Source organism: Chaetodon trifascialis, chromosome 21 (genome assembly GCF_039877785.1).
Source record: "Chaetodon trifascialis isolate fChaTrf1 chromosome 21, fChaTrf1.hap1, whole genome shotgun sequence".
NCBI classification, from domain to species: Eukaryota; Metazoa; Chordata; class Actinopteri; order Chaetodontiformes; family Chaetodontidae; genus Chaetodon; species Chaetodon trifascialis.
In genome coordinates, this window is record NC_092076.1 from 14,141,273 (window position 1) to 14,167,867 (window position 26,595).

Genomic DNA, 26,595 nt, shown 5'->3' on the forward strand with positions numbered 1-26,595 from the left:
CTCCAGCGGCTCCTTTTCCTAAGAAGCCACAAATGTATTCACGAGACGACGATGCATCAGAACTCCCGCTGAAGAACAGCACAGAAATGAACAGTCTGCTTCGTTCAGCTGAGATGGATAAGTTGGATAATTCAATCGGCTTCACCCAGTGCTGAGGACCTCCAACGTAGCAAGCCTGACGGTGTGTTACTGCCTCGGGCTGCACTTGAAGGCGTGCTAGCATTTTAACATTACAATCACGCAAAGTATCGTCTCTGATTGCAGTTATTATGCCTCATTTTCAATGCAGACTCATTTGTGCACTCTGAACAGCCCTGTGTTCATCGTGCCTCCATGACAATGAACACAGTAGGCGTATATACACAACACCTAGAGCCCTACCATATGCTCTAACATGCATGGCAGAACACATCCACAGACGCACACACAGTAGATGATGGATTAATAGCCGAGGAGCGGTCAGATGGCTGCAGGCCCTCCAGGGAGCCGACCTGTGGCAGAGAGGCCACCCAATCGCAGCACATTCCTGCAGTGACTGTGTGCAGCCCTGCAGATGCAACACTTCCTGCCCTGCTCTCAGTAAAGCCAGGCCATCAGGAGCGATGAGCAAGACCTTATGACTGCTTATCATGAAGACAGCAAAATAAGTTATTAAAAACACTTCAAAGCAGCCAACTGAATATTGGCTCAAAGTATGATTGATGGCAGATTAACAGAGGCCATATATTCATTATGGATAAATCATCAACCCAAAAGTTGGAGTCGCTTGATTTATCCGATGATGCTTTACAATGCCGCTGTGATTAATGGACTCACAAACTGCAGTCAGAAAGGCGTAATGAAATTAGAATTTGAAATTTTCTTTCATTTGAATAGCCAGGCCGCTGGTGCAAAAAAGCAAATCAATTCTTCCGCGTAGGTAAATGTTTTTAATCAGTCCAGTTTCACATTATACAACATTATACAAAGTCCATCAATACGTCGATGGAACGTTCACCACCAGGATGTCTGACGAGGACGTATCCCACCGTGTTGACTTTGTGTTTTGGTGTTATGAAATGCCTTCTTGGCAGCTACAGCACAGTGTTTAGCAGTGATTAGGAACACATTGACCGTAGAATCACATCAACATACATTTTACTGCCTGAAAATCAACATTAGTCACAGGGAGGAGATATCTGACTGCAAAGATTAATCACCACGGAAGAGGAGCGAGGCTGTGTGAAGCTGAATAAGGGTTTACTGTTACACCTTTTGATTCCTGCTTAGGTGTAGAAGACAGTATCACATGTCAGATGCAGCCATCAGAACATACCAGGAAACTGTCAGATTCATCTCAGCAAAGGCATCTGAGAGCAAATCCCCTGATGTGAGTGATGACTGGAATGGATTATCAAGGTAATATCATTTTCTGAGGTGCAGGGACGTTTTCCACAGAGGAGACTTTTAAGGAAATGACTCACATTGTGTACAAATGTGATATGTGTGTGTGTTTTTGTGAGATGAGTGTGTGTATCGCTGACAGCTTTGATGGACAGTGATAGCAGTTGTATTGTTCAGTCCCATGTTGTGCATGTTTGCTCAGCTGTACAGAGAGAGGAGAAACTTTCATTGTCAAATAATAGATTTTTTCATAAATATAACCAAATAAAACCTCATCCATAAATATTCTTAATAGATGAATTGGAAGAAAAATTAGTTGTGTGCAAGCTTGTTTGTCTTTGTGTGCTTCTCGCAACAGATAATATAGAAAACTATGTTATTGTTAGAGGCTTGATAAGAATAAGAAACTAGCACCAGGCATTTGAATTAATTTGACCACATTTATTTGTTAGAAGCTATTTAATTTGTTGCAACAATTAGGTGAGAACATATCCTACAATATTGTATGTGACATATGAAGCAAAGCCTCTGTACTGCTCCTTTTTTCACCATACGATTAGCTTTACTTGAAATTGAAACATTTCCGACTGTATGTGAAGGCATCATCTCTACAAATTCTGTCGCGTGCGATAGCTAAGCCTCGAAAAACTGAATAAACTGTGAGGAGAACCGACCCAGGTAAGAATAAAACTAATTAAAACAGTAAGGTATCTTTGGCACAGTTGAAAATAAGCTTTTAAAGTCAAACTAGACTTAAAATGAATTTAATAATTTCCCTCCACTGTCACTTCAAGCTGTCAGTTAGAGAGGAGTGTTGATAGTGAACATGTCAGTTAGCGTTAGCCTTGTTTCACTGTTAGCTAGCTAAATACTTAATTAACAAGTTAGCTACTTTTTGTGTTATTTTAAGCTGATGTCTCCTAGAAAAAGGGACATGAATACTTTTTTTTTTAATCAACGTAGAATTAAATCCCAAATGTTCACCCTCATTGTTTTTTTTTGGTTTTTTTTTCTTAAATTCAATTTTATAGGCTCTGTAAATGTATTGAAAATGAATAAATAAACAAAATGGCTGCTCAGACCTCCATTGCAATCTCAGAACTGCATCCCAACTTCTCCCATCCGGTGAGTTCAGATGATTTTCAGCCAGTTACAGAAATTTTAATGTAATATATTTTTCTTCTTCCAGCAGCACTTAAAACAAATCAGGGTCTAATAGCAAGGGGTAATTGTACACTGGAGTAACGGGGTGTGTTTCTTCATTTTTTAAACTGTGTTGAACTGTGAAGTCTGCACACTGTTATTGCCCTTGTTGTGTTTTTTTCAGAAAGTGGCTGGTGTCATCATTGGAAAAACTGATGTCAAAAGCTTTCCTGACAGAAAAAGTGTGTATCTTCTTGAATTGGTGAACCTAAGCTGTTCCTTTCAATGACAGATTCCTCTGCCAGCACTGCACTTCAGTGTCTTGTACACCAGCCCCCTCTTCTGGACAATATATAGCCTGAATGAATATCCTGTTTCTCTCCTCTTCTTTTCCATTAAACTTCAACACTAACTGAATCTATACTGTGTGTCTGAATCACAGATATTGGTACAGACAGATTCACTTTTGGCTTCACCGTTAAGGACTCACCTGACTTCTTCATTAATGTGAGCGCCTGGGGAAATGATGCATACATCAACGGGCTCGCCAACAGCTTCAGCGTTGGAGACTGTGGTGAGGAAGTTCCCACAATCTTTAAAATCCTTCAGAATGTGTGGATGTGGCAAAACATATGTCCATTTTTATATATTAATTACAGTAAAATCAGCATCTTGGAACACATTTCTTTAATTGGAGAATTAAATCAATGTTTCTTATTGTTTTTTTCCAGTGGTCATCGAAAATCCTTTAGTTGCCAACAAGGACCCAGAGAAAGGGGACAGATTCTGTCCCTCAACACCAGGGTAACAAACACTTAGAATACAGATGTTACAGGAGAGTCATCCCCACCCTGCGGTGCTTTTCAATAGCCGAAGGGCAGTAAGGTTAACACAGTGTAATGCTGTGTAAAATGTGATGTAACGGTGTGTAATGTCCTCTGAGGGGCTCTGGTTCAAAGGCTTGCATCTGTTGTCTCAGCCTTTACAGGCTGCTGGTGACTGAGGCTCATTCCCAGGTGTGTCTGTGTGCTGACACAGACACCATTGAGAGGCTGCTGCCGCTCATCCACCTGCCAGTGAAGGACTCCAGAGATTTCTACTCTCTGGGAGACATTGTGGCCAATGGAGAGAGGCTGGATGGCGCAGTGATAAATGTGCTGGCTGCAGTGAAGTCGGTAGGGCGCCTAAAGGCCTTGGTGTTTCATTGTTTAATAGTTTTAAAGGAGAAGCACACCTTTGCATTCATGCTTTTATTTATCAGTTTAAGCATTTCTTGGAGTTATTTTTTGTCTTAGTGGACAAGACCAGCACTTTGATCCAGTAGGACTGACAAAGTGGCTATGGAGGACATATTCAGAGTCATAATACAGCTTTATTCATATTTGGCTGAGAAGAAAAATGTGTCTTAAAGTTGTCTATCAGCGTGTTTTAGGCTGGATGTTTGCTAATATGCACTGAGGGCCATCAGTTTGTTTTTTAATGCAATCAGTATCAGAGTCTTATGAAATCAGTTTGAATCCTGCCAATAGTCGTGATTTGCAGTCAGATAAGTGCTGGTTGTTGATGGTTCCAACTGCTAATGAAATTTGGGGGATCTTATCGATTCGAGAGAGGTGATTTTCAAACAGCGAACATGAGGAAAATTGATAAACTCATTGAGAAACCAAAATGCATTTTCCATCTTCCTCACACACTGGTTGCATTAGATTGCGGTTTTTCAGCTGTCTTTTCTCCACAGTAATCTCAACTGTGGTGGAAAATAGGTTGTTAAAGTTTCCTTAGCTTCAAAACAACATTAACGAGAAGGGAAGGGTGGTTAAAAAGTGGTCCCATGTAACATTTTAAAGGCCAGTCATGGAAAAGTCCTGGAACCTGTTGTGAAGGCCGCGGTGGGAGGGCTGATAAGCATGAAGTGGGACGTTTTTTTGACAATGAGTCTGGATGAAAATCAAGCATATCAAAGATTTCTAAATTTGCTTAACCCATATCTCATCATTGCCTAATAGACTGCATTGTGTCTGCTTTGTCCGTGTGGTCACATGGCGCTGGGCTCAATGTTTGCCTTGAACATAACGACCTACCATAATGGCCCTAAAGACATGCCTCGAGTTCAGAGAGAGGCCAGACCCTGCGCTTAATGTCACTGCGTTTCTTACAGGGAGGGACGATGTTGTGATAGGAGTGTCAGATGATTGTGTTTACGTTTGGCAGATTGGAGAGATGAAGCAGTTCACCACTTCAGACAGACGCAAAGGGCAGAGGCTGGAAGTGAAGCTCTTTGATGACTCCGTCTCTTCCTTCCCTCTCGTCTGGTGCGTCATGCTCGTTTATTAATTTGGAAAATGAATACAGATTTATTACTTGTGTTGCTCTCGTGCCATATTCCATCTCGCTGGCCCCTTGGATCGCTGCCGTGTATCTTTGGGTTACCGCAAAAATTTGCTCTGGTGACACGAAGCTTTCGATTAACCTGCATGTGTGTTTGATTTCCACTCCCCCCTGAGTAACTCCCTGACCTCTGTTTCACTCACAGCTGGGACAGAGAAGCCATTCAGCTCATGCAAACTTTGATACCGAAGGAGACGGGTAGGTTAACAGCTGCTGCTCACTCTCGGCCACAAAATGAATCTTTATTTAACTGTTATTCCCGCCTGTCACGTCCCATTAGCATACTGTGCTGAAGAGAAACATGGAGGCGGATATCTGAGCCCTAACTGTGTGTTTATGTTTAAGATAACTTACTGTTGTTTTAACTTTTATTCTTCATTCAAAGTGCTCTTCATAGCCGATGCGAAGATTAGCTTTGACAGCTTTCGCAACAGCATGGCAGCAACTGTTAACTCGAAAACCATTATCACCGTCAATCCCGGTAAGATATCACAGCAGCGTGCACAAAAATGTAGGATCTGACATAAATATCTGTTGTGCGAGTGATCACAATGAAATGAAATACTATTCTGGGAAAGCAACCAGTTTCTTGCTGTAAATCATTTGCTCCCAGACACCAGAGAGGCCAGCCTGCTGTTCAGCTACGCTAAAGAAGTATCTGAGTCTGGTGCTCTGGATCAAGATGAGAAGCCAGAGGATGTGGCCGGTAGGTTACAGTGAAGAATTCCCCTCATTCTGACACTGTTGAATGAGGAGACGTAGAGGCCTCAGCTCTTATTTCTGCTATTTTTACTTAAATATTTCCTCCTGGGTCATAATGTTAACAGACGGCTCTCTGTGTGCCTTAATTGGACTCCATGATACAGGTAAAGGTTTTAAAAAGCTCTGGCCACAAGATGGCTAAAATCATATAGTTTGTGCTTTAAAAGGTGTTTCTTACTATCATCAAATCTCATGAAAAGACCAAAATTAATAATGAAATGATGCTCTGTCACTTAATTTGACAAAGTGGTAAGTGCAGCCTGTGTTGCTGCCTCTTCTCCATAGAGAAAGACTGCAGACCTGATGTGTGGGACTGCTTTTGTCTCTGCAGTGGACTCCATCAGTGACGTGTACACGGTGAGCCAGCTGAAGCAGAAGGCCCTGGAGAACCCAGAGGTTTTCTTTGGCATCGCATACAGCTTCATCTCCAAGCTTGACCTCGACTCCTCTGTTTCAAAAGTCATCAGGACGCGGTGGTGAGTTCACAGAGGTGCACAGACTGGGTGCAATCATTTGAACGTGCAGAATGAAATGCATTAGTTTAATGAACATGTCCTTCTTTCGTCTGTTTTCTCTCCTGTCTCAGCTCCAGGTGTAAGTTTCAGGCGATGGAGGACCTGCAGAGCTGCACCAACCAGTTGTGTCCAGGGAGGGATCAGGCCTTTTCAGCCACCGCAGGCTTTGACCTGCTGGTGGACTTGACAGACCACACCGGCACCCTGCATGCCTGCGCGCTCAGGAGCCCAGTGGCAGAAAAAGCACTTGGCTGCACGGTCAGTACCACATCATAGACGGCTGATTATTCAGCCTCAATTCTGCATGCAGCAGCCTTTATGTGTAGGGATTAGAAAATATACACTGCTGTATTCTATACATGTTTCCAAATAAGATGTCCTGGGGAGCACTTTAACTCTGTTTGCAGACAGAGGAGTTTTCCAGCTTGACTGATGACCAGCGGACTGCAATGAAGTGGAAGTTCCTTTTGGAGAGATGCAAAATATATGTGAAGGTACAGTAGCTTTCAGTTTTATGCTCTGTGGATGAGCTATTAAAGCGTGCACTGTGTTCAAAGAGTCTTGTAATATATTGTAGATACTTCCCTCCAATAAAGCGAGGAGTGGGATCAGGGGGGTGGTCCTGGCCTGCTCACTGGCTGACCCAGGAGAGGTGAAACAGCACATGTCTGCCCTGCTGCAGCGTCTGTGATCACAGCACACGCTGACGGAGCAGGAGGGCAGGTGTTACAGTGCGTTACCTGCTGTGTTGTATTGTTCTGACTGAGATGTTGACCAGGGCAAGAGTTATTTACACATGTGGGCTTTGTGTTTTGTGAATAGAGATATTCTCTGTTATTTATGTATTTATTTAACTTATTTATTTCAATATTAAAGAACATCCAGTTGGATTGACTGCTTTTTAAACCTGCTTTTTGTCTCAAATAGCTTCACCATCCTTTATTGTTCATGAATGGATATTTGATGAACAGCCAGGTTTTAAAACTCCATACTCACAAATAAGACAGTTTTTCAATAAAAGTTGCTGTTGCTATATTTACCTTTGTGTGTTGACTCAATTATTATTTCAACCATAAAAGTTGTGATAGAAGGTACATTTGCTCAACCCTTGCTTTACCGACTGTTAATACAACTTTGAGGTACTTGTAGTAATTACATTTCATGCTATTTTGTACCTCTAATCCACAACTTTTTAGAGGCAAATATTGCACTGTAGTTACTGGTTACTTTGTAGAAGTAAATTAACACTTCTCAAACACAGTCTTAGCAAACTGGGCATTTTAAACACTCAGTCACTGCGCGGCCGTGCAACTTTTGTCCTGCTGTTCAAAAATCAGTCAGTAGATGGCGGCAAAGCGCTGGTTATTAAAGCGGAACTCTCGAGTCTTCGTTGCTATGGGACATGTTACGGAGACGTACTGATTTGTCGTCAACACGAACAACTGAAGGTAATCCAAACTTTTCAGATTTGTAGTGAATTGTGGTGGAAAGTGTCAGAAATGACGTCGTGCAGTGAAATGTCGTTACAGTCTCTGTGTGCTGGCTTTTGAAATAGAGACGTTAGTTAAGTTTCTGAATTGCAAGGGCCTTAAACATAGCTAGCCTGCTTTGCTAACGTTAGCCTGTATGTTCTAAGTTCATCTGTAATTTCCACAGAATGACAACAAACTGCGTTCCTGTTTAAAGTTCATTTTAACGACCGTCAGAAAACTGCAGCAGCTGACTGTCTCCTGTATTTCTGCGCAGTGTCATACATGCCTCACTCCGAGCTGTGACAGCCAGCAGTGAAGCATGAATGTGAACCAGGGGACGGTGGGCAGCGACCCGGTCATTCTGGCCACGGCTGGATACGACCACACCGTCCGCTTCTGGCAAGCCCACAGCGGGATCTGCACCAGGACGGTCCAGCACCAGGACTCTGTATCCTTTCTTTGACTAACAAACAGTTTGGTCTGATAAATGACATCTGGAGCAGGGTTTGCAGTGTGATGACAGATTCTATAAACAGACACGTCTGTCCTGTCTGAAAAGGTTTCCTAAGCTTTCCAGTACAAATGTGTTATAAGCGATGTTTTTAAAGCTGGACCAGAGGGAGTCAGTAGTTCTGTAATATAACTGGGGGCAGACCATATTGAGCCATAAAAGTTATCAAGAGAATCTTAAAATCCATCCTGAATTTAACCGGCAGCCAACAAACAAAGGCAAGAATGTGGTTAATATGGGACCTGTGATTGGTTTTGTTAAGTTAGTCATGTAGATGGTGTCATCACTGTAGTGTGACCCTCTGCTTATTAGTGTAACACTTGTTCAAGTTGAATAATGACTATTCTGTATAATCTAGACAAGCAAAACAATCCACTTCTTAACATTTGCTTCCAGCAAGTAAATTCACTGGAGGTCACACCTGACAGGAGTATGATCGCAGCTGCAGGTTGGTTTCTTCTGTTAGTGTCTTTCATCCTACACAGCCTGGATTCAATTCATAGCTGCCGTATTTCACAATGATTCACACTCTTTGTTTCAGGTTATCAGCACATCCGCATGTACGACCTGAACTCTAACAACCCCAACCCTGTGATTAACTACGATGGCGTTAGCAAGAACATCACATCTGTGGGCTTCCATGAAGATGGACGCTGGATGTACACGGGAGGAGAGGACTGCATGGCTCGCATATGGGATCTTAGGTACTGCCGGTTAAGCTCGCTATCCTAAAACACATTTCACTCTGTGTCCAGCAAATCTGACTTTGATTTCTGCTCCCAGGTCAAGAAATCTGCAGTGTCAGAGGATATTCCAGGTCAATGCTCCAATCAACTGTGTATGCCTGCATCCCAACCAGGTGAGACAATGTACACCGGGCCACGGATACTGTTGTTTATATGTTATTTTAGTTGACTAGGTCAATTGGAGTGTCTTGTTACTGCCCAAACAAGTCCAATGTTGTTTGCTTTTCAGGCAGAGCTGATTGTTGGAGACCAGAGTGGAGTGATTCACATCTGGGACCTCAAGACCGACCACAATGAGCAGCTGATTCCTGAGCCAGAGGTCTCAGTCAACTCAGTTCACATTGACCCAGATGCCAGTTACATGGCAGCGGTCAACAGCTCGGTCAGTCAGAGTCAAACACTCTGAAAAGGGTGCTGCTATTTCATGCATTGTTACATTATAATATCTGATTAAAAAGACCTTGTTCTGTCCTTTTGTCATCCTTTAACAGGGGAACTGTTATGTGTGGAACCTTGCTGGAGGCATCGGAGACGAGGTGACTCAGCTCATTCCCAAGACTAAGATCCCTGCGCACAAACGTTACTCCCTCCGCTGCAAGTTTAGCCCTGATTCCACGTGAGTTCCCTCCTCCTCTGCATACTAAGTCTTTCCCTATTGGTTAACTCTTGAGTAAAAATTAATGTTAGCGTAGCTACTAATGGCTTGAGCTAATTGTAACGAGAAGAAAGTTAGTTTCCTGCTGTGATGTTGTTGCTGATCAGTTTTTCTGTTTGTCGTCATCTACAGTCTGCTGGCCACCTGCTCGGCAGACCAGACCTGTAAGATCTGGAGGACGTCCAATTTCTCACTGATGACGGAGCTGAGCATCAAGAGCAACAATCCTGGAGAGACGTCCAGAGGCTGGATGTGGGACTGTGCTTTCTCTGGAGACTCCCAGTATATTGTCACTGGTTAGTGCGCGAGCAAACAGGGCAAATGGGTTGTTGCTACAATGCAACATCACTTTATTTACATCAAAGCCATGACTCGCTCATAAAAGTTAAGATATCGAGTGTAAACATACCTTGAGTTGAATTTCAGGTTCTGACTATTGTTCCCATCCAACAGCGTCCTCAGACAACCTGGCTCGTCTGTGGTGCGTGGAGACCGGGGAGATCAAGAGGGAATACAGCGGCCACCAGAAGGCCGTGGTGTGTCTGGCCTTCAACGACAGCGTGCTGGGCTGAGGCGGACAGCCTGCGCAGAGCTGGAACAAGGACAGAACAGCAGTGGACTCTTTGGAAGAAGTTGGCATTAACGGGAGTTATTTAAGACGGTCGTCTGCAGGAAGCGGAGGCTTGTGTTTGAACATTACGATGAATCTCAGCTGTGTGTTCCAAGACGTCTACAGTGCTCTGCATTGCCAGGCGCCCGTGAGTATTCAGCATCGCAGCAAGGCCGGAATTTAAAGCAAAAATCCAAATTAAAGGAAAGTTGTACGGTAAGATTAAGACAAATGAAAATGCTCATCAGGTGCCCCCTGTGTTTTTTCATGATGTCAGTGCACCATATTTATTGTATCAAAAGGACCACATTGTTCTCATGCATGATAGATGTCATTCATTGGATTCTTTGTATTCAAACTTGTACTGTCCTTAATGATCACATGTGCTTAAGGTGTCAAGAGAAAATGATTCCACAGTAAACACGTCATTCGTAGAAGTCCTACTTTTCTTTTCTCCTGCTTTTATCAGTCGAATGAAGAAAAACTGGCCCAAAAAAATACACAACAGTCTTTTATTAGACAGATCAAAACACTCTCATTGCAACAGGAATGGTTACACATAATCACACTGCAGCAGTGGGTTACAGGATATACAATTAGGCGTGTACAAAAAAAGGGGATCTTTGCTCTGTAATCTCTGAAGCGTGCCACCAGAGAGGGTATTACGCATGAGGAGAGTGACGATGGGGCTTTGGCGATAACGTGACAGCCTGTCTCCATCTCTTCTCTCTCGGAAGGATGGAAATGGACTGGGACGGTTGGCTGCTTCACTGGTTTACTGGCGGCTGTATGGCACAAAGGAAACAGTCAAAGCTGGCTTTTGTTCTGTTATTTTTTTCAGTTTTTTTCTTGTAGAGGGAGCTAAAAAGACAACTTTGTTTCCCTGATCTTTTGCTGGGAGGGGAGGAGAGGCACACACAGTCACTCTGGTAGGTAGTAGAAGCACACAGACACGCAGATGTTGCTGGGAAAGCAGATGTCGATGCAGAAGTAGACCAGCCTCTGTTTGCCTGGGCCTGGGAACAACACAGAGACCACAATGAGAAAGTCCTTAAACAGGCCGTCACAGAGCAGCATTTACTGTTACTGTTGGACCATGAAAGGTGGAATAATAATAATAATACTGCCTCCCTAAATTCGGAGTACATCCCTTAATTCTGCAACATTAGACCACATTTCACTCTGTAAGACACTATGGATGATAAGAAAATAATTTGATTATCAGTCGCAAAATCAAACTTCAAAAACAATTTAGGCGCAGATTACTGTTTTAAAGCAGCCTAATTAATGTAGGATATTAAAGCTGCTTCACTATGGGGAGAATTTTTTCCCAGCAGCACATGGAGGCTGCAGAGTGAGTATAATGTTGTTTGATTTACTACATCGGTGGAAAGGTCAATGGGCGTCAGAGCTCAGGTTTCAGTTGACTAAATTTAAAACCTCCTTCCACACACTGTCTGTGGGTACTGATGTGTTTCTATTCTGGTGTGTGCTATGACCAGGCACTCTTCAATAACATTTCATATGACATTTGACACTTAGATCCAAAATGTCAGCATACAGTTAACATAAAAACATTCGGTAGATCAAAATAATGGCCGCTCTGTCGTTTTAAGTGTGTTAATCGATGGGTTTGTTGAGCGGCAGGACATGAATCTGCATCTGTTCTGATTTGGATGAATAATTTTAGTGCCAGACAAATGCCGAGATGTCATCATCTGAAATTATAATGGGCATTTGTTCTTTGGAACTATTTTCAACGGTGGATTAATACATACAGTATTTGGCTCTTTTGTAAGTCCTTAAGTGGGATGGTGTGTGTGGGATTGAGTCAAAATAAACTACAGCCTGTGTTCGTGGTAATGAAGGAACACCTGACAGTGTCGCTCACTGGTGTGTTTTTCATAGTTTTTAGACAACAATGGAGCTCTGTGGCACAGAGACCGTTGCTTTATAACCAAGGGGGTGATTAACGATTTTCCTCCCAACATGGCATTTGATGTGAATGTCTGGCTGTTCTCACCCTCGGCCCTCCTGGTCCAGTGGACGGAGCTGTCCTGACACAGAGCCTGGATGGGCTCCTCCAGCGTGGACACGTCCACCTGACTGTCCGCCAGCACTCCCAGGAACTCCGTCTGCCTCTGGGTCCCGTTCCCAGACAGCTGGAACTGACTCTGCTGAGGACAGTATCGCAAACATCTCAACAGAAAATCCACACCAAACGAAGAGTTTTGTCCTCTGGTGTCATTTAATAACTGTGAGACATCATATCCAACTTAACGATGGCAAAGTAAAATGAATAACTTGGAGTCAAAGCGAGGAAGATATGAAGGAGACTGAAACTCAAGCTGCTATTAGCCTGATATCGTCGCTGATAAGGTCAGCAGGGCTGCACATTTGTGCACTTATTTGTCACAAAGACTGTGTGTAATTGCACCACTTACACCTCTGATTGGGTCTGATAGTGAACCACTTTAAGTGCTGTTATGCTGGAGTGGGTCATGTAACCAAGAGGATCATTGTGCTGCAGAAAAGAGGGACAAACCACAGCTACTCTCCATCCATACGGGGCCGAACCCTCCTGTTGTAGATTAAATGACCCCAATCAACAGCTAGGTTTGAGCATCGAGGAGCTGCATGAGATATGTGACACCGCCAGACAGGATCACATAAACACTCAGAGACTCTGCTTTTGATGCGTGGAATGGGCTATTGTGCAAAAAAAAAAAAAAAAAGATAAGATGGAGAAACAAGACGCCGTCTCAGTTTGCCTGCAGGGTCTCACATCACATCTCTGGTCTCTATTGAAACCACAGCTTTCAAATGCTCATATTGTCAAAATCACAATTGAGAATCAAGATAGACCACGGTCATCGATATTAGAGATCCAGGTACTGGACACACACACACACACACACACACACACACACACACACACACACACACACACACACACACAGGCCCGTCCCTGACCAGCCACCGCACCAGACTGTCTTTTAATCCAACAGAGGAGTCTTAAAAGCCAAATAGCCCTCACACAGAGTGGCCATTGTGCCCGCTCCAGGGCTCGGGCTCGCTGCCGCAGCCTCCTGTAAGAGGATCCCGGGCAAGGCAGAGGGGGCCTGGAGGGATCAGATGTGCTGAGGAATTCAGCCGTGGAGGCGAGAGAGGGAGACTATACTTGATCCTCAAGGCTCGGTGCGGAGCAGCGAGGAAGTCATGCAAAACCTATGAAACCCAGCAGGCCCTGGCTCAGTGGCGCATTTGTGGTAAAGCTATGAGTCACGGTCAGAAATGCCAGTTCACACATTAGCGTGGGTGACTTTAGAAACACCTGGCAGAGCGTAAAAGGGCAACAGCAACTTTCTTTTCCTATCATTTGCCCTTTGGTGGCTTTTCCATGCTGAGCTTTGTGGTCTCGAGTGTCCTGAACTCAGTGAGGGAGACCCTATTATGTAACGCGACGGCTCGGTTCTCACGTGTTGAAGTGTCGCTGCCGGTTACCTCGTGTTTGGACTTGTGGAGGAGGGAGCGCACGTTGTCGTAGTCAGACCTGTCCATCTTTCGCAGGAAGCAGCTCTGCTGGTCCACAGGTTTGTAACATATCAAACCCTGCAACACAACAGCACACGATCAGACGTGCCTCCCGTCCTGGTCTGCGGTGCTTCTTGCTTTTTTTCAGTCAGGCACACTTGAGCCATAAAAAATAACAGTCATGCATATCACCTGAACGTACATGTTTGATATCAAAGAGCACAGTGGATGTCTGATTTGCTGGTGAGGTCACAGAAAAGGTCACCAGGTCTTTCTGCGGGTCCACAACCGCTGACTGGTTGATCAGAACGCCGGTCTGATCTGGAACTGTGATCCGGACAATCTGTGCGGACTGACAAGAAGCAGACTGATTAATGTGAGCGAGGTCAGGGATACTCGCTGGGACAGTATTCGGGGGTCCTGGTGGGTGCTGTTATGGACCGCCACACATACCTGAGCGTGAGGCCGGGACAGCCCCAGATGGCCCGTCAAGCCGAGGGCGACGATGACCAGGAGCAGAGAGGCCGACAGGCTGACCCAGAATGCCTTGTGTGGGAAGTGGGACTGGGAGGAGGCAGCAGAGCCCCCATCCTAAGAGATGTTTCCAGACACAAGGAGCAGCAACAAGCTATTTAAACAGTACTTGACATCTCGGTTTGGGACGCAAACACAGGCCTCCAGCTGACTTTACATGAACTGTGACTGGCTGCTGAGGTTTGTCTGGAAGTCACATCCTATAATGCAACTGTTGCTCGAAGGGTAACAGAAGTGGCTGAATCTGCATGTAAGCAAGACTCGAAAGCTTCCTGCCCTGACCGCTGTGCCAGATAACATGCAAATATGTCCTCAGTCAGTAGTTGCTGTTCTGCTAAATCTGCTTACCGTGCACTGTGCTTCCTCCAAGCGGCTGTCTGAATGTTTCCAACACCTCACCATCCTGTGTCCCGTGACGGCTCCTCACTTGGTCTGCTCCCTTCTCGTAGCTATCGGCATGGAGCTGTGGTCATGTCCAGCGCTGACTGAGACTCTGTACACCTGGCCAGCTTCCCTTTGTCCCCGCAGACCTCCTCCCCCCTCACCCCCTCCTCCTCCTTTGCCTTCACCGTTTCCCTCCCAAAACAGTCACCCACTTCACACAAAACTCCGCATCTTGCCAAACTCCCCTTTCCACTTGTCTTCCTGCAATTTCCTCCTTTTTTTGTCATCCCTGCCTGACATGCCTCTCTAACATTATCCATCTTTCCTCTACCCCCGTTCCCCCTTCACTCAAACACACACTTACACGAGTGGAATTGGCCACCCTCCCCAGCACAGACAATGGACAAAGGGGTGAGGCAGACGCAGCTTGGAAAGCCTCTCTCATCAGGTGAGAGGTGATACGAGGTTCTGGCTGCAGCGGCATCCAGCCGCTGACAACCCAAGGTGACTTTAAGCGCAGGGCTAAGAGGGAGGTTTGCTGTGTTCACTTTGAACTTAAAGCACGGAGAGCAGACCTTGATTTTAGTGAAGACAGTTTACATTTTATTAAGAATCTGAGCATTTTGTTCTCTGGGAGTTGAGGACAAGTCACAAAAAACAGATGGTAAAAAGACTGGACTACCATGACAACATGCATGCCAGTCTGTTGATCACCGATTCGCTAATGACGTGACAAACGCAGGGTATCATTGCACCATCCCATGAATGTAACTGCCAGTGTTAGTGCTTTCTGCTGAGGTGTGAAAATAGATAAAAAACAGGCTGCTCAAGTCAGACCCATTCAGTGCCATCTTGCTCCGTTCTGTGGATGCTTTTTTAGACTTTGGAACAGAGCTGTAAACCTGAACACACATATGTTATCACAGTGTTGGCACACATTTTGTGTGCTCACTTCCCTCCTTTGAGTTTGACATGTAGTTGCTTAAGTGGAGATTGCATCACAGACAGGGTAAGGGCCTTTAAATCACACTCACCATCCTAAAAAAGGAACATGCACTGTACTCCTTGAGTCTCTTTAACAATTACATTGAAACAATACTGTAATTATGTTATTGATAATAAAACATCAGTGTCAAAGGTTTAGTCTAATAATAGAGTCTCTGCCTCCTCTGTCACACAGCAGCTGGCTGCTTGGATGAGACTTTGTAACAGAGATGATTTGAATCGTATTAATGTTAATGAAAAATATTCCCTTTTAGAAGACGAAGGCGCCTGACGTGGCAGGCGAGCCGCCGCTACGCTGCAGTTTCATCCCTGCAGGGCCGGAAGAAGGTCTGCGATGCTCTCCACGAAATAGTCTGGCACCATCCCCTGCCTCTCCGCGCAGCCGCTCTTCTGATGGGCCTCCGCGTCCGCCACAGTGCTGACCCCCGTGAGGGTGAGGAGGGTCTTCAGGCCGCAGTTGGAGCCCAGCATGATGTCCGTGTCGAGGCGGTCGCCCACCATCATGCAGCGGCCGGCCTCCAGGCCGAACTGGGAGGCCACGCAGTCGAACATGAAGTGGTTGGGTTTGCCCACCGTCTGGGCCTGGTGCTGTGCTGCGGTCTCCACAGCCTGCAGCAGGCAGCCTGTCCCTGGGGGGACGAGAAGAGGGGACCTTTTTACATCATTACACTGCAGTCAGTTCTAGGGCCCTGCTTCCATCATAGCCTCAACACAGAGCAAAAAACTTGACACAAGATTACCATTAAATGAGAGATTCCCTTGCCTTTCATGATCAGCATGCGCTTCTCATTTAATGTTAGTCTCTATAATGTGTGCATGAGTGTGCAGTGAACACCCCTACCTGGTACAGCCTTGCCTCCCTCCAGGGGCAGCCTGGTGTCCCTGTTGGTTCCCACAAACAGACAGTCCTGCTGGATCAGGTACTGCAAGGCTCTGTTCAGCTTCATGTAACTGAAGTGTTCATCGAAGCCGACCACCACCGCCTTCACCTCGGGATCCAGGGGCACGCCGGCCCAGTCGCTCTGCTTCCCGGAGATATGGTCAGGTCCCACCCCGATCTGCTGGATCCCCACCGCCTCCAGCTCCTGCCTCATCGCGTCGCTCCCGATCAGGTACACTTTGCCCTCCAGCTTGCAGACCGTCTTAAGGTACACGGCGGCGCAGTACGCGGTCCCGAACACCTCGTCTTCTTTCACGTTGAACCCCAGCGTGGACATTTTGTCGGCGTACATCTTCCTCGTCTTGCTGCTGTTGTTGGTGAGGAAGAAGACCTTCTTCCCCCTTTCCTTGAGCAGGTTTATGACCTGAGGAGCGCCGGGGATGGCCTGGTCCCCCCGCCAGATGACCCCGTCGCAGTCAAACAATACGCTGTCCACGGAGTCCAGCACTTGTTTCACCAGCGCTCCGCTCAGCCGAGTACATTTGGACCCAGACATCAGGGAAGACTTAAACTGAGCCGTCGGATTTGAAGACGAACACCGAGCTGTGCGTACCGTGAGTGCACGTTGCTTTCCCTACCGAGCAAAGTCACGAACGTTAGCTAAGGCTGTCATAAAGTTAGACAGCAGCTTACTGTATGCACAAACTCCACTCCGACCTTGTGGCAAATGAAAACCGGTTCAGGAAACCAACTTGCTTTACTGAATGCAGTGTTGAAATTCACCGGATAAAAAGTCTGACCTTCTTCTCAGCGTTGCATCAATGCTGCAGTTACTTCCGCACCGGCTTAAAGTGACAGGAACCACACACGAAGAAGCCCAGTCCCACTTCCGGTTTGGCTGTTACTAACTTCTGCTAACAACCCGTCTTTATCCTTAAAACTGTGACATAACACCGCTAAGCTACACAACTAATACTAAAGATATTTATCTTGGCATTGAACTGCAGCTCCCATGAGTCTTTAAAACCCAATGGCAGCCATGTTTGATGCTAAAGAAATGTAGGGAATAAAGCTGGGTCCGTCCCTGAGGTGGAGAACCGCAAAGATATTTACAGACACAACAACAGAAAACTCAACCTCAACTGCATCAACAATATAGAAAACAGAATAATGACACGTAAGAGAAAGAACATGACAAACTAGTAAACACGTGAGCAAAATGTACAACACCTTTAAGAAAATATATGGACACAAAACTATGTACAGCATGTTCAGAAGCTGAGATCTCATGCATGTATTGAAGACATTACAAGTGAAGAATGGGGGGACGTATGTTGTTTTCTCCAGCTTTGGAAGTGTTCATGCTTCAGTTGATGGCAGGCAAAAGGATAAAAAGGGATTTAATAAGTTGTCCTAAGCTTCCAGCTAGAACATTTAATTAGCAGACAATGATTTAATCCAACAAGGATTACTTTTGCGTTTGCTGACAACCTTGTCAGAGCTTTCTGATTCGTCACACATTGTGAGAGATAGACACCAGAGCCCAGAAAGAAATGGGAAACTTTACTTAAAACATAAACTTTATTTCTTCAGTCAACAGTAAATCTTAGGGACAGTAAATACCAGGGTGGTACAGTGAATGCAGCATAACAACGCAGAAAGCAGAATCTTTTTTCAGTTGTCTTTTTTCTGAACAGGGTGTGGAGGGAAGAAAATCTCTCCCAGGTTTCGGAGTAGACCTCTGCTGTAGAAGTATCTTTGAGAGTGGTCTGGTGCTGGCAAGTGATCCGCAGATGCAGTTGGGTGGCAGTGCTGACAGACGTAACCTCGACTTTTGTACCACTCGTTGGCGGTCTGGTTGACCAGAGCCAGGAAGGAATGGAACAGGGCGTAACCCGCCAGCAGGAAGAAGACAAAGACCAGAAATCCCAGCATGAAGACGATGCGAGGGAAAGTCAGGAACAGATGCTGTTGGGACAGAGGGGAAAAAGAAAATGATTTCAATTCAATATGATATATATTACACTGGGAAAAAAATGGCTGCAGCACATGTGCGTCATATACAGTTTGTCAGCAGTACTGAGTCTCACCTGTACGACAAACAGAGGCCCTGCTGCCTGCTGCTGGCCGTGTTCATCAATATAACTGGCCGACAGAAGGCCTGACCGTAGTACAGCATGAAGCAGCATGTCTGCTGTTAGTAGGGCGATGTCGCCTGCCATGGCACACACGCTGAAGAGGTAAAGCAGGAAGTAACGTGTGTTCTGAGCACCGATGCAGTTGTTCACCCAGACACAGTGGTGATCAAAACGTTGGACACACCTGTTGCAGACCCCTGAAATACAGTGTTTCCAGTGAGCACCGTGCAAAGCAATGATGGGTATGGTATTTATTTAGCTATCAAACCCTAAGCAAGCAGAACAGCTGGTACAACAGGCATGTATAACTAAGCACTCACTGCAGTGTTTGGAGCGAGCTGGTTTGACAAGCTGGCAGGTTGGACAGGAGACTCCCGGATGAAACAGCCTCCTATCATACGGGTAGATGTGCAGCTGGTCGGCCACTTTCTTCTTCGTCACCGTGCCTACCAGAGTCGAGAGGAGAGAGTGTAATAACAGAAAAAAGCTGAGCACATAAACATGTTACATGTCTCATACATATGTTCTAACATTGCAGGCAACAACAATATATGTGCATATATTTCAGATCAGTTCACCTGGATCTCTCTTGACGCAGAGGTAGAAGAAGAAGGTCTTGATGGCCAACAGGATGTAAGGTACAGACAGGCTGGTCAGGGTGGTGTCCATCTCCCTGCAGAAGCCGAACACCTCGTAGCTGAACTCTGCATACACAGCAGCCTCGAGCAGGATATGCAGATAGATGAACATGTTGTTCCTGCAAGTAGAAGCAACAGACTGAGGGCAAGCACGCTAAAATGATATGCTATACATAATATTAGATCATAAACTGATGATATTATGACTTTATTTCTGGGGAGATTTAAACTACATTACAAACCTTTGATGAAACAGTCTGTGCAAGGTCCACTGTGACAACGTCTGGAGCCATTTTGGCGTAAATGGTGCAACGACCTTTGAAGAAAATTGTAATTATTTTGTTTGTTTTGTCCTAAATTAGCCTAACGGCGCCACACAGTGTCGCTTGGCGGAATTACAGTCAAAATGTTTATTTTCTTACCTTTCCTACAGCGTTGAAGAGGATACTAAAGGGGGTTTGCTGCTGGCCTGAGTATTTGCAGACTAGGATTATACATGTCAGCACCACTGCGACGTAGATAGCAAACAGAGTGAGGAAATCCATGTTTCACCTGGCAGCTCGAGAGACACAAAACAACAGGTGTGTGTAGTCCAAACTCACAACGAACAGGTAGAAAACTCAACACGAAGCTGTAATGTTGCTAACGTTGCTGCTAACGTCTTCTGTTTATTCTGCTTAAAAATTCTGGAGACTTCTCAAGAAAATAATGAAGGGTGTGTCGTCTAAAACGACTCTCATGAGCAAGTTTACGTTAGCATGCTAACCTGCGCCCAGCATTAGCAAAGCTGCATATCTAATCCCGCTTTCTGTCCTCGTTAAAGCCATGCAGTCATTAATTTCCCCCTTACCTTGTATCCCAGCTCACACGTAGCTGCCTTTCAGTGTTTATCTCACGTCAACATAGTTAGTTTGGTTAGCGCCGAAGCCATTAGCTTCACTTTTGGTCCATGGACATGTTCTGTAAACAATGCCACTTCCGTAGCATCGATGTAGCTCAATTCCAAGCTAACAGCTGATGGGTGCTTGCTAACATGCAGAGGCTGACACAGCAGCAGGGAGGTGGGGCAAAAGGTTTGTCAGCATCTAGCAGTATGTTGATAGAGATATGTTCTTTGTTTATATATTCATAGTTACACGCATGACATCCATCATGATTTTTAAAATCTTGCAAATAATTGTTTCATAGTGAAGTCAGGCTGTCATTTTGCAGTGTCTTGAATGCTTGCATTGTTTTTCCACAGAGTGCTTCTTTTCAACTATCACCATCACTTCCTCTCAGACTTTAAAAGTTTCCAGTCTCCCATGTGTTTATCAGAAATGTGTCTTGTTTCCTGGATGAAGAGATGTGAGACACTTCAACCTTCACTTAGCTTCAGGCGGTCAGTTTATTACATGCAAAGAGCGCAGACCTCAAAGCAAATCAGATCACTTAAAAAGAGTGGACTATTTTCCATGTTTTGGCATCAGCGCCCACATAAATAACTAACCTTCAGTTACTTCATATTGTTTTCTCTCTGTCACTGCCATCCAGGGCTCCACACAATGCCACGAGGCATCACAAGACACCTGTTGGATCTGGTTGCCGACATGGCCCAGCACTCATATTACGGCTCACAGTGCTGGAGAGGGAAGCATTACTCAGGAGCTCTGCACACACGTCTATGGATGCTGCTTAAAAAGGTACGAGATGTTTTTCTTGTGTAAGATATGTGGATGGTCACAATACACCGAGTGTGTTTTCAGCTGCAGTTTGGGGTTGAGGAGTGTTTCTTAGTGCTTTTCACCTCCTTTATGACAAGTGAAGGGCAAGTTTTGCTTGTTTTAAAGATAAATTATTTCAGGTTCCTTGTTTTTAACACAAAAACATTTGCAAAGTATAAAGTATAAATGCTCAAATGTATAAATGATTTCTTTGAATAAGAATTTATTACAGTTTTACTAAGTGAGTGAAGTCGCTGAAACGTTATTGTCCAACTCAGTTGCCTATGAAATGTCTGTTTTCTGTCACACACGAGTAACCGTCTTGGATGTAGTGTAAGAGGAGAGTTTGATTGAAGTGAGCAGTCTCTGTTTGGAGATACAGACGTTGGTGTTTAATTATTCAGCTGGGTACCGGACTGCCTGTTCCTTATTGGGTACTTTGCCCCTAATGACAGTTTACACTCCAATAACCTGCAGGCTTCCTCAGTACTTTCTCTTCAGCTCTAATGAATTCTCATTTAAATTTGCTGACGGAAACATGTTAGCTGCTGTTGATAAACCCACCACAGATTTAACATCATATAATCTCAAATTCAAGGGTGGAAGTAATTTGTTAGATTTAGTCTGCGCTAATTTTCAAATAGAAAAAATCTTAAGGGAAGTCAACCCTCTCAGCTCTTTGCTGTCAGAAAAATCATTTTTTCTCTTCTTTAAAACTGCACTCAGTCATTGTTATTCTTAAAAAGAGCTGCATTCGTTTTGTATTCATGTTAATTTCTCTTGACCCTGCACACTTATTCTGTCTGATTTGAGACCTCCGCTGCGGTTGAAGTAGAGTTTATTTGTACTAGGGGTTACATGAGGTCACCAAACTTCATGAACTCATACAGATGATGAAGGTGGAAGTTGACACACTAACAAGTGCAAAAAAGATGAAAAAAAAAAGTACTACAGCCTGGAGATGTACATATGTCTAAAGTAGTAATGTGATAAAAACACCTGTATGGGTGCAATGGATAGGTACCAATTCTAAACCTTGGCCTTGAAATGTTATGAGCAGTGTGTGACTGTTGTGTGAGCAAGCAATTACCAGTTTACTCATCGAGCAGATGAGGAGCAATATTAGCATTCATTTGGAGTCATGTTTCTGTGACCACTGTTCAACCTTCTAGCTCTGATTTGGTCTCCACCACCTCCTGAGCAACATATCTCTGCCTTTAGCTGATAAATGCTGAACTATGTTAAGCAGCTAGTTGCTAATTTTGCCATTTGTTTCTGGGCAAGAGTACAGTCAGTTATCAAAGCTATTTCATTAAAAACAGCTGCCTGGTCTGACTGGAAAACAGGTTTATGAGAACAGTGAGAGTGAACCCAAACCGTATTGTGTGAATGAGCCAAACAATGATGATGATGAAGCACAAATAATGCACCTGCATGCACATGTGCATTACACAGCGCACAGTTCCACATTACTCATAGTCACTGGATGCATTGTTTTTATGGATCAACATATAGATTAGTGCAGTAAAATATGGGCAAGGTTAAAACATTTCTGCTTGAGTGTGACATTGCTGCAACACAACCCCAGAGGAAAAAAAAAATCCACAGCACATTTTATCTCATTCCTCTTTCTGTTATATCATGATTTCACTGTCGTGCGGCCTCGTCAGCTGTGACCCTTTCCCTCCTTATTATTAGTGGCACATAATAATGGTCATTTATAAGATTAAAGGCAAAAGGATTTGGACATTTTCAAAAAATTTGGGGATTAAAAAGAGGCTCTCTGGCCAACAGCAATGCACGCTGCTGCTCGCTCAAGAGGAGATACGCATAGACAACACCACTTTTCACCAGCATTTTCTCATTTTTCTACACTTCTCACCTGTTTTCTATCAGTCTGAAGCCTAAATTGTAAATGTTTTCATTCCAGCTCTGACTTAAACTCCTATACAGACTGTATCTTGACACTGCATTGTTTTGTCACACATCCTGACTTGTTACCAGATAATATTTGCCCAATGGTACTCATATTTCCTGTATGGCTCCACAATTGTCAGTGTATGTATTCATCAAAAGGGGGGAGTGTGTGTTCCTTCCGTAATAATGACAGGGGGCAGGAGCAGAAGATTCAGCTCATAATCCCTCTAATCCTACAGGCTAAAGTCTTAAATTGCCCCCACTCCTTCTCAATGGACCGAACACTTCAGTGTGCTCACACACACGGAAACACACACGTGGACGCACAGAATTCCAGGCAAGCAGACGCTCCAATTAGTACTCATCAAGCTTCCTTGCATCGACGCAGAGTGATTCTGGGCCAGGAGCGGTCCCTCAGAGAGCCACCTAGCCGAGAGAGGAGGAGGAGGAAAAAGACACATTGGTGTATTTATAGAAAAATGAGGCCTCACAATACCCTTTTTGGAGAGAGAATTATTAAGGAACCGAGGTGCGCGGGTGCATGCGTCCCAGTTTTCTGATTAACACTGTGCAAGCAGGCTGGCCCTGGGATGAATCAGGCATGAGACGCAGGACTAACTCCTTGACACACTCACAGGGAGACTGCACTCGCTTCTCGTGCACACTCACCCTTTGCTCATGAGGACACAGCTGTGGCTTCAGGGTGGAAGAATGGGGCAATGTTTTGACTTCGTCATCCGTCCCGTTTGACTTTGGGTCGCAGGGTGATCAGGGGGGAGTTTTTTTAAAGCATTACATTTGAGAAGACAGATTGGATATCAGGCTGCTGGCAGGCCACCTGCCATTTGACGTTCGAGATGAAGAAGTTTTTGCAAAACAAAAAAGGCCGATACTCTTTTCGGCAGAGCAAACGGGGCTCTCGGTATCCATCTAAAGATTTCTGTAAGTCTTTTATCAGCTTTGTCCACTGTGTGTCCTGCTGTGGCTGTGGAGCACATCATTAACTTCCAGCTGCGTTAGAGGGTTTACAGTTGATTATATTTAGCAAAAGCCAACATGTCAGTTTGTGTAATTCTGTATTAGAGATGTTTTTGAAAACTCACAGGGATTAATTCACCATTTTTCAGTCTAAGGTTTGGCCTTCAAGCGCCTTTATATTTGCCACTTTACCTTATTTGGTTGTTGTTTGATGCTGTTTTCTATGTCTCACCTGCTTAGCCATGATCAGTGCAGCCAGAGATGTGCTCTGCAACTGTATTGCATAATTACCATTCAACAGGGCAGGCTCGCATGTGCATGAGTTAAAAAAAGAAAAAAAGAGAGCTGGAGGAACTTTTGTCTCTCAAACTAATTAAGGTCACAATCTCTGTGATGCCTTCACTTGATTGGCTGCTGTGGAGTTTGTGAACCAGGTCAGGGACCGCTGAGTGTGTCATGGTTCAGGGTAGAGGGTTACAGAGCCGCGCTCGATAGTACAACTTGAGACACGGGAGATAGCAGGAGGGAGGAGAGACGGGCTACGAGTGCCTAGAATTGCAAAACATGCCAAGGACTATTTGAGCCAAAAGTGTTTTTGCGATGTCGATTGATTTGAATGTATTGGCCACAGTGGGTAAGTGTGTGTTTATCCTCTATTTTTTAGCACGCTGTCTCATAACCTCGCACCTTTCTGTCGGCAGTGAACCTCCAGAGCGCAGTCAAATATTCCATCTTTTCTTTCTCACCTCACCTTTTCTATCCCATCCTCTCCTCTCTGAAGTCCTCAGCATGCCGTCGTCCAACCAGGGCTGGCCTGAGGAGTTCGGCTTCCAGCTGGGAGGGCATGGACCCAGCTACATCCTGTCTGTGGAGGAGGGCAGCAGCGCCCACCTGGCGGGGTTGCAGGCCGGGGACCAGGTCCTGGAGATTGAGGGTCACAATGTGTCAACTCTGGGTCCACAAGCTGTCATCGCCATCGCCCAGACTCAGAAGAACATCCCTCCCAGTATCGGAGTGGTGTCCCGCATACAGCAGGTCTCACAGCCTTTGAATCAGTCGCAGCAGTAACTGGGAATCCTGGCTGATCCAGAGCCTTTTGAGTTTCTCATGTTTTTTTTTTCCCCTCCCTCACAGATGGATATCATACCAGGTCCGGACGGTCGTTTCGGGTTCACCATCGTGGGAGACTGCCCCCTGCTGGTGGAGGACTGCTCACCGTGCTCTCCAGCCGGCCGCGCCGGTCTGAGGGCCGGGGATTATGTCATGGAGGTCAACGGCATCCCCGTCAGGCAGCACGAGACAGCCGCGGCGCTGATCAAGGCCTCCCAGGGGAGAACGCTCCGTCTGGGGGTGCTGTGCCTCGGCCCGAGACAGAAACACAGCATCAGCATAGAGGACAGTCAGATGGGAGGAGAGATGGCGAGACTGGACCGTAAACATAAAGCTCTGGAGTTCAACAGGAAGGTATGTTTAGACACAGAATCTCAGCCGAGTCCAGTTTGACTGTGAGAAATGGACTCATGCATACACACAAACTTTTCTGCCAAAGTTAGAACAGTTTGCTTATTTTACAAGGTTTCTTGGGGCTCTTCTTACTGGTTTGAAGTTGGAAAAAGGTGATTTCTGTGCACCAATCAGAATTTAGCTTTGCTACATTTGAATCTGCTTGTTGAGTTTCCTTATAAAAAGGCGTGCAGTAGAGAAGACCAAGCTGAAATAATGTAGCCCTGCGTAAGGCTGCTTTCCTTTCCCAACCGCAGATGAAGTGTTGTTATGGTAACAGCCCGGCACTGTGTAAAGCTACGAGGTGACAGCACCTTCCCCCGTTTTCTTCATTTTTACTGACTTGTCCTCAAACGACTCCCAGCCTCTAACATCTTAACCCGACCTCCGTCAGGTTGACCAGATTCTAGGCGACGACCCTGAAGTGAAGGAGAAACTCTTCTCTGTGCTGAAGCAGTACGCGGCCGAGAAGAGAGTTGAGTGGCTGGCCTCGGTCCTGCCCGACATACTTACCACCGACGAGCATCGACAGCTCATCTCCAGCATCAGGTAAGAGCCACAGCTCCCGTTACAGTGGACTGACAACCATAGTTAGTATAAACTGCTAGTAGAGCACCAGAGTCGGCCTCTCTAATCCACCCTTCGAAAACACTGTGAAAGTGGCCAACTGTCGATCATAAAAAGCATTATCCTGAGCAGTCTGAGACACATTACATAACCAAGACATCCCTTGTTAGAATATTGCTGGAGGCCCCTTCTTGCTTTTATCCCCCTCTGTCTCTCCCCATCCTTCTTGTCATTCTGTGTTCTGAAATTGTCCATTAAAGCCAAAATACTCCCCAAAAAATCCTAAATTTGTGCCGCGGCGAAGCTTCCGGATTATGACTCCTACTCTTATTATTGTATCCCACGCACATTCTCACTTGTCCTTCTCAAGTCCCAGCGAAAAGTAAAATAATCTACAGGGAATTAATTCATAATGACCACGCAAACAGGCTTTTCCTGTTGCTCGCTCTGTTGCAGGATGGATTAGAGGGGGGTCTCCCCCGCTGCCTGCTACTTTAAAGCTCCAGTTTTGGTTTAGGTGGGCTCCATCTGCCACCAGTAAATCCACACTCACCCTCCAAGTCGCTTAAAGTGTCATCAGTGTCAGTGAAACCAGGAGACTGAACTCACGTGGAGAGGCCCGAGCTTAG

At 45.2% G+C, this 26,595-nt stretch overlaps 6 protein-coding genes across 8 annotated transcripts in view; 3 read left to right on the forward strand and 3 right to left on the reverse strand.

The window, feature by feature from the left end:
- Nucleotides 1–2,451: 2,451 nt before the first annotated feature.
- Nucleotides 2,452–6,882, forward strand: meiob (meiosis specific with OB-fold). The gene is made up of 13 exons (XM_070991029.1): nucleotides 2,452–2,508; nucleotides 2,711–2,768; nucleotides 2,969–3,100; nucleotides 3,258–3,330; nucleotides 3,506–3,701; nucleotides 4,738–4,838; nucleotides 5,060–5,112; nucleotides 5,300–5,395; nucleotides 5,528–5,620; nucleotides 6,008–6,152; nucleotides 6,263–6,449; nucleotides 6,599–6,685; nucleotides 6,769–6,882. Exons 1-13 carry the CDS (start codon nucleotides 2,452–2,454, stop codon nucleotides 6,880–6,882), a joined length of 1,392 nt encoding a protein of 463 aa, XP_070847130.1.
- Nucleotides 6,883–7,572: 690 nt separating this feature from the next.
- mlst8 (MTOR associated protein, LST8 homolog (S. cerevisiae)) lies at nucleotides 7,573–12,216 on the forward strand. The gene is made up of 9 exons (XM_070990386.1): nucleotides 7,573–7,639; nucleotides 7,938–8,111; nucleotides 8,571–8,622; nucleotides 8,716–8,878; nucleotides 8,958–9,033; nucleotides 9,150–9,302; nucleotides 9,412–9,536; nucleotides 9,708–9,871; nucleotides 10,029–12,216. The coding sequence occupies exons 2-9, from the start codon at nucleotides 7,983–7,985 to the stop codon at nucleotides 10,145–10,147; spliced, it is 981 nt and encodes a 326-aa protein (XP_070846487.1). The 5' UTR covers nucleotides 7,573–7,639; nucleotides 7,938–7,982; the 3' UTR covers nucleotides 10,148–12,216.
- Nucleotides 11,107–14,655, reverse strand: bricd5 (BRICHOS domain containing 5). The gene is made up of 6 exons (XM_070990387.1): nucleotides 14,602–14,655; nucleotides 14,173–14,310; nucleotides 13,922–14,071; nucleotides 13,690–13,797; nucleotides 12,209–12,362; nucleotides 11,107–11,201 (listed from the first exon to the last, which is right to left on the reverse strand). The coding sequence occupies exons 1-6, from the start codon at nucleotides 14,653–14,655 to the stop codon at nucleotides 11,107–11,109; spliced, it is 699 nt and encodes a 232-aa protein (XP_070846488.1).
- Nucleotides 14,656–15,221: 566 nt separating this feature from the next.
- On the reverse strand, nucleotides 15,222–17,354 carry pgp (phosphoglycolate phosphatase). Its single transcript, XM_070990530.1, has 2 exons — nucleotides 16,484–17,354; nucleotides 15,222–16,271 (listed from the first exon to the last, which is right to left on the reverse strand). The coding sequence occupies exons 1-2, from the start codon at nucleotides 17,076–17,078 to the stop codon at nucleotides 15,946–15,948; spliced, it is 921 nt and encodes a 306-aa protein (XP_070846631.1). The 5' UTR covers nucleotides 17,079–17,354; the 3' UTR covers nucleotides 15,222–15,945.
- A 732-nt stretch (nucleotides 17,355–18,086) lies between these two features.
- Nucleotides 18,087–19,844, reverse strand: zdhhc4 (zinc finger DHHC-type palmitoyltransferase 4). The gene is made up of 6 exons (XM_070991448.1): nucleotides 19,721–19,844; nucleotides 19,541–19,614; nucleotides 19,239–19,417; nucleotides 18,981–19,106; nucleotides 18,613–18,857; nucleotides 18,087–18,490 (listed from the first exon to the last, which is right to left on the reverse strand). Exons 1-6 carry the CDS (start codon nucleotides 19,841–19,843, stop codon nucleotides 18,197–18,199), a joined length of 1,041 nt encoding a protein of 346 aa, XP_070847549.1. The 5' UTR covers nucleotide 19,844; the 3' UTR covers nucleotides 18,087–18,196.
- Nucleotides 19,845–19,852: 8 nt separating this feature from the next.
- The window catches only part of grid2ipb (glutamate receptor, ionotropic, delta 2 (Grid2) interacting protein, b), a 35,566-nt gene continuing 28,823 nt past the window's right edge, over nucleotides 19,853–26,595 (forward strand). For all 3 annotated transcript variants that reach the window (XM_070991444.1, XM_070991443.1, XM_070991445.1), the window contains exons 1-5: nucleotides 19,853–19,879; nucleotides 20,832–20,980; nucleotides 24,678–24,931; nucleotides 25,031–25,360; nucleotides 25,794–25,948. In XM_070991444.1, coding sequence (XP_070847545.1) covers nucleotides 24,686–24,931; nucleotides 25,031–25,360; nucleotides 25,794–25,948 — 731 coding nt within the window. In that variant the 5' untranslated portion in view covers nucleotides 19,853–19,879; nucleotides 20,832–20,980; nucleotides 24,678–24,685. The remainder of the gene's footprint in view (nucleotides 19,880–20,831; nucleotides 20,981–24,677; nucleotides 24,932–25,030; nucleotides 25,361–25,793; nucleotides 25,949–26,595) is intronic.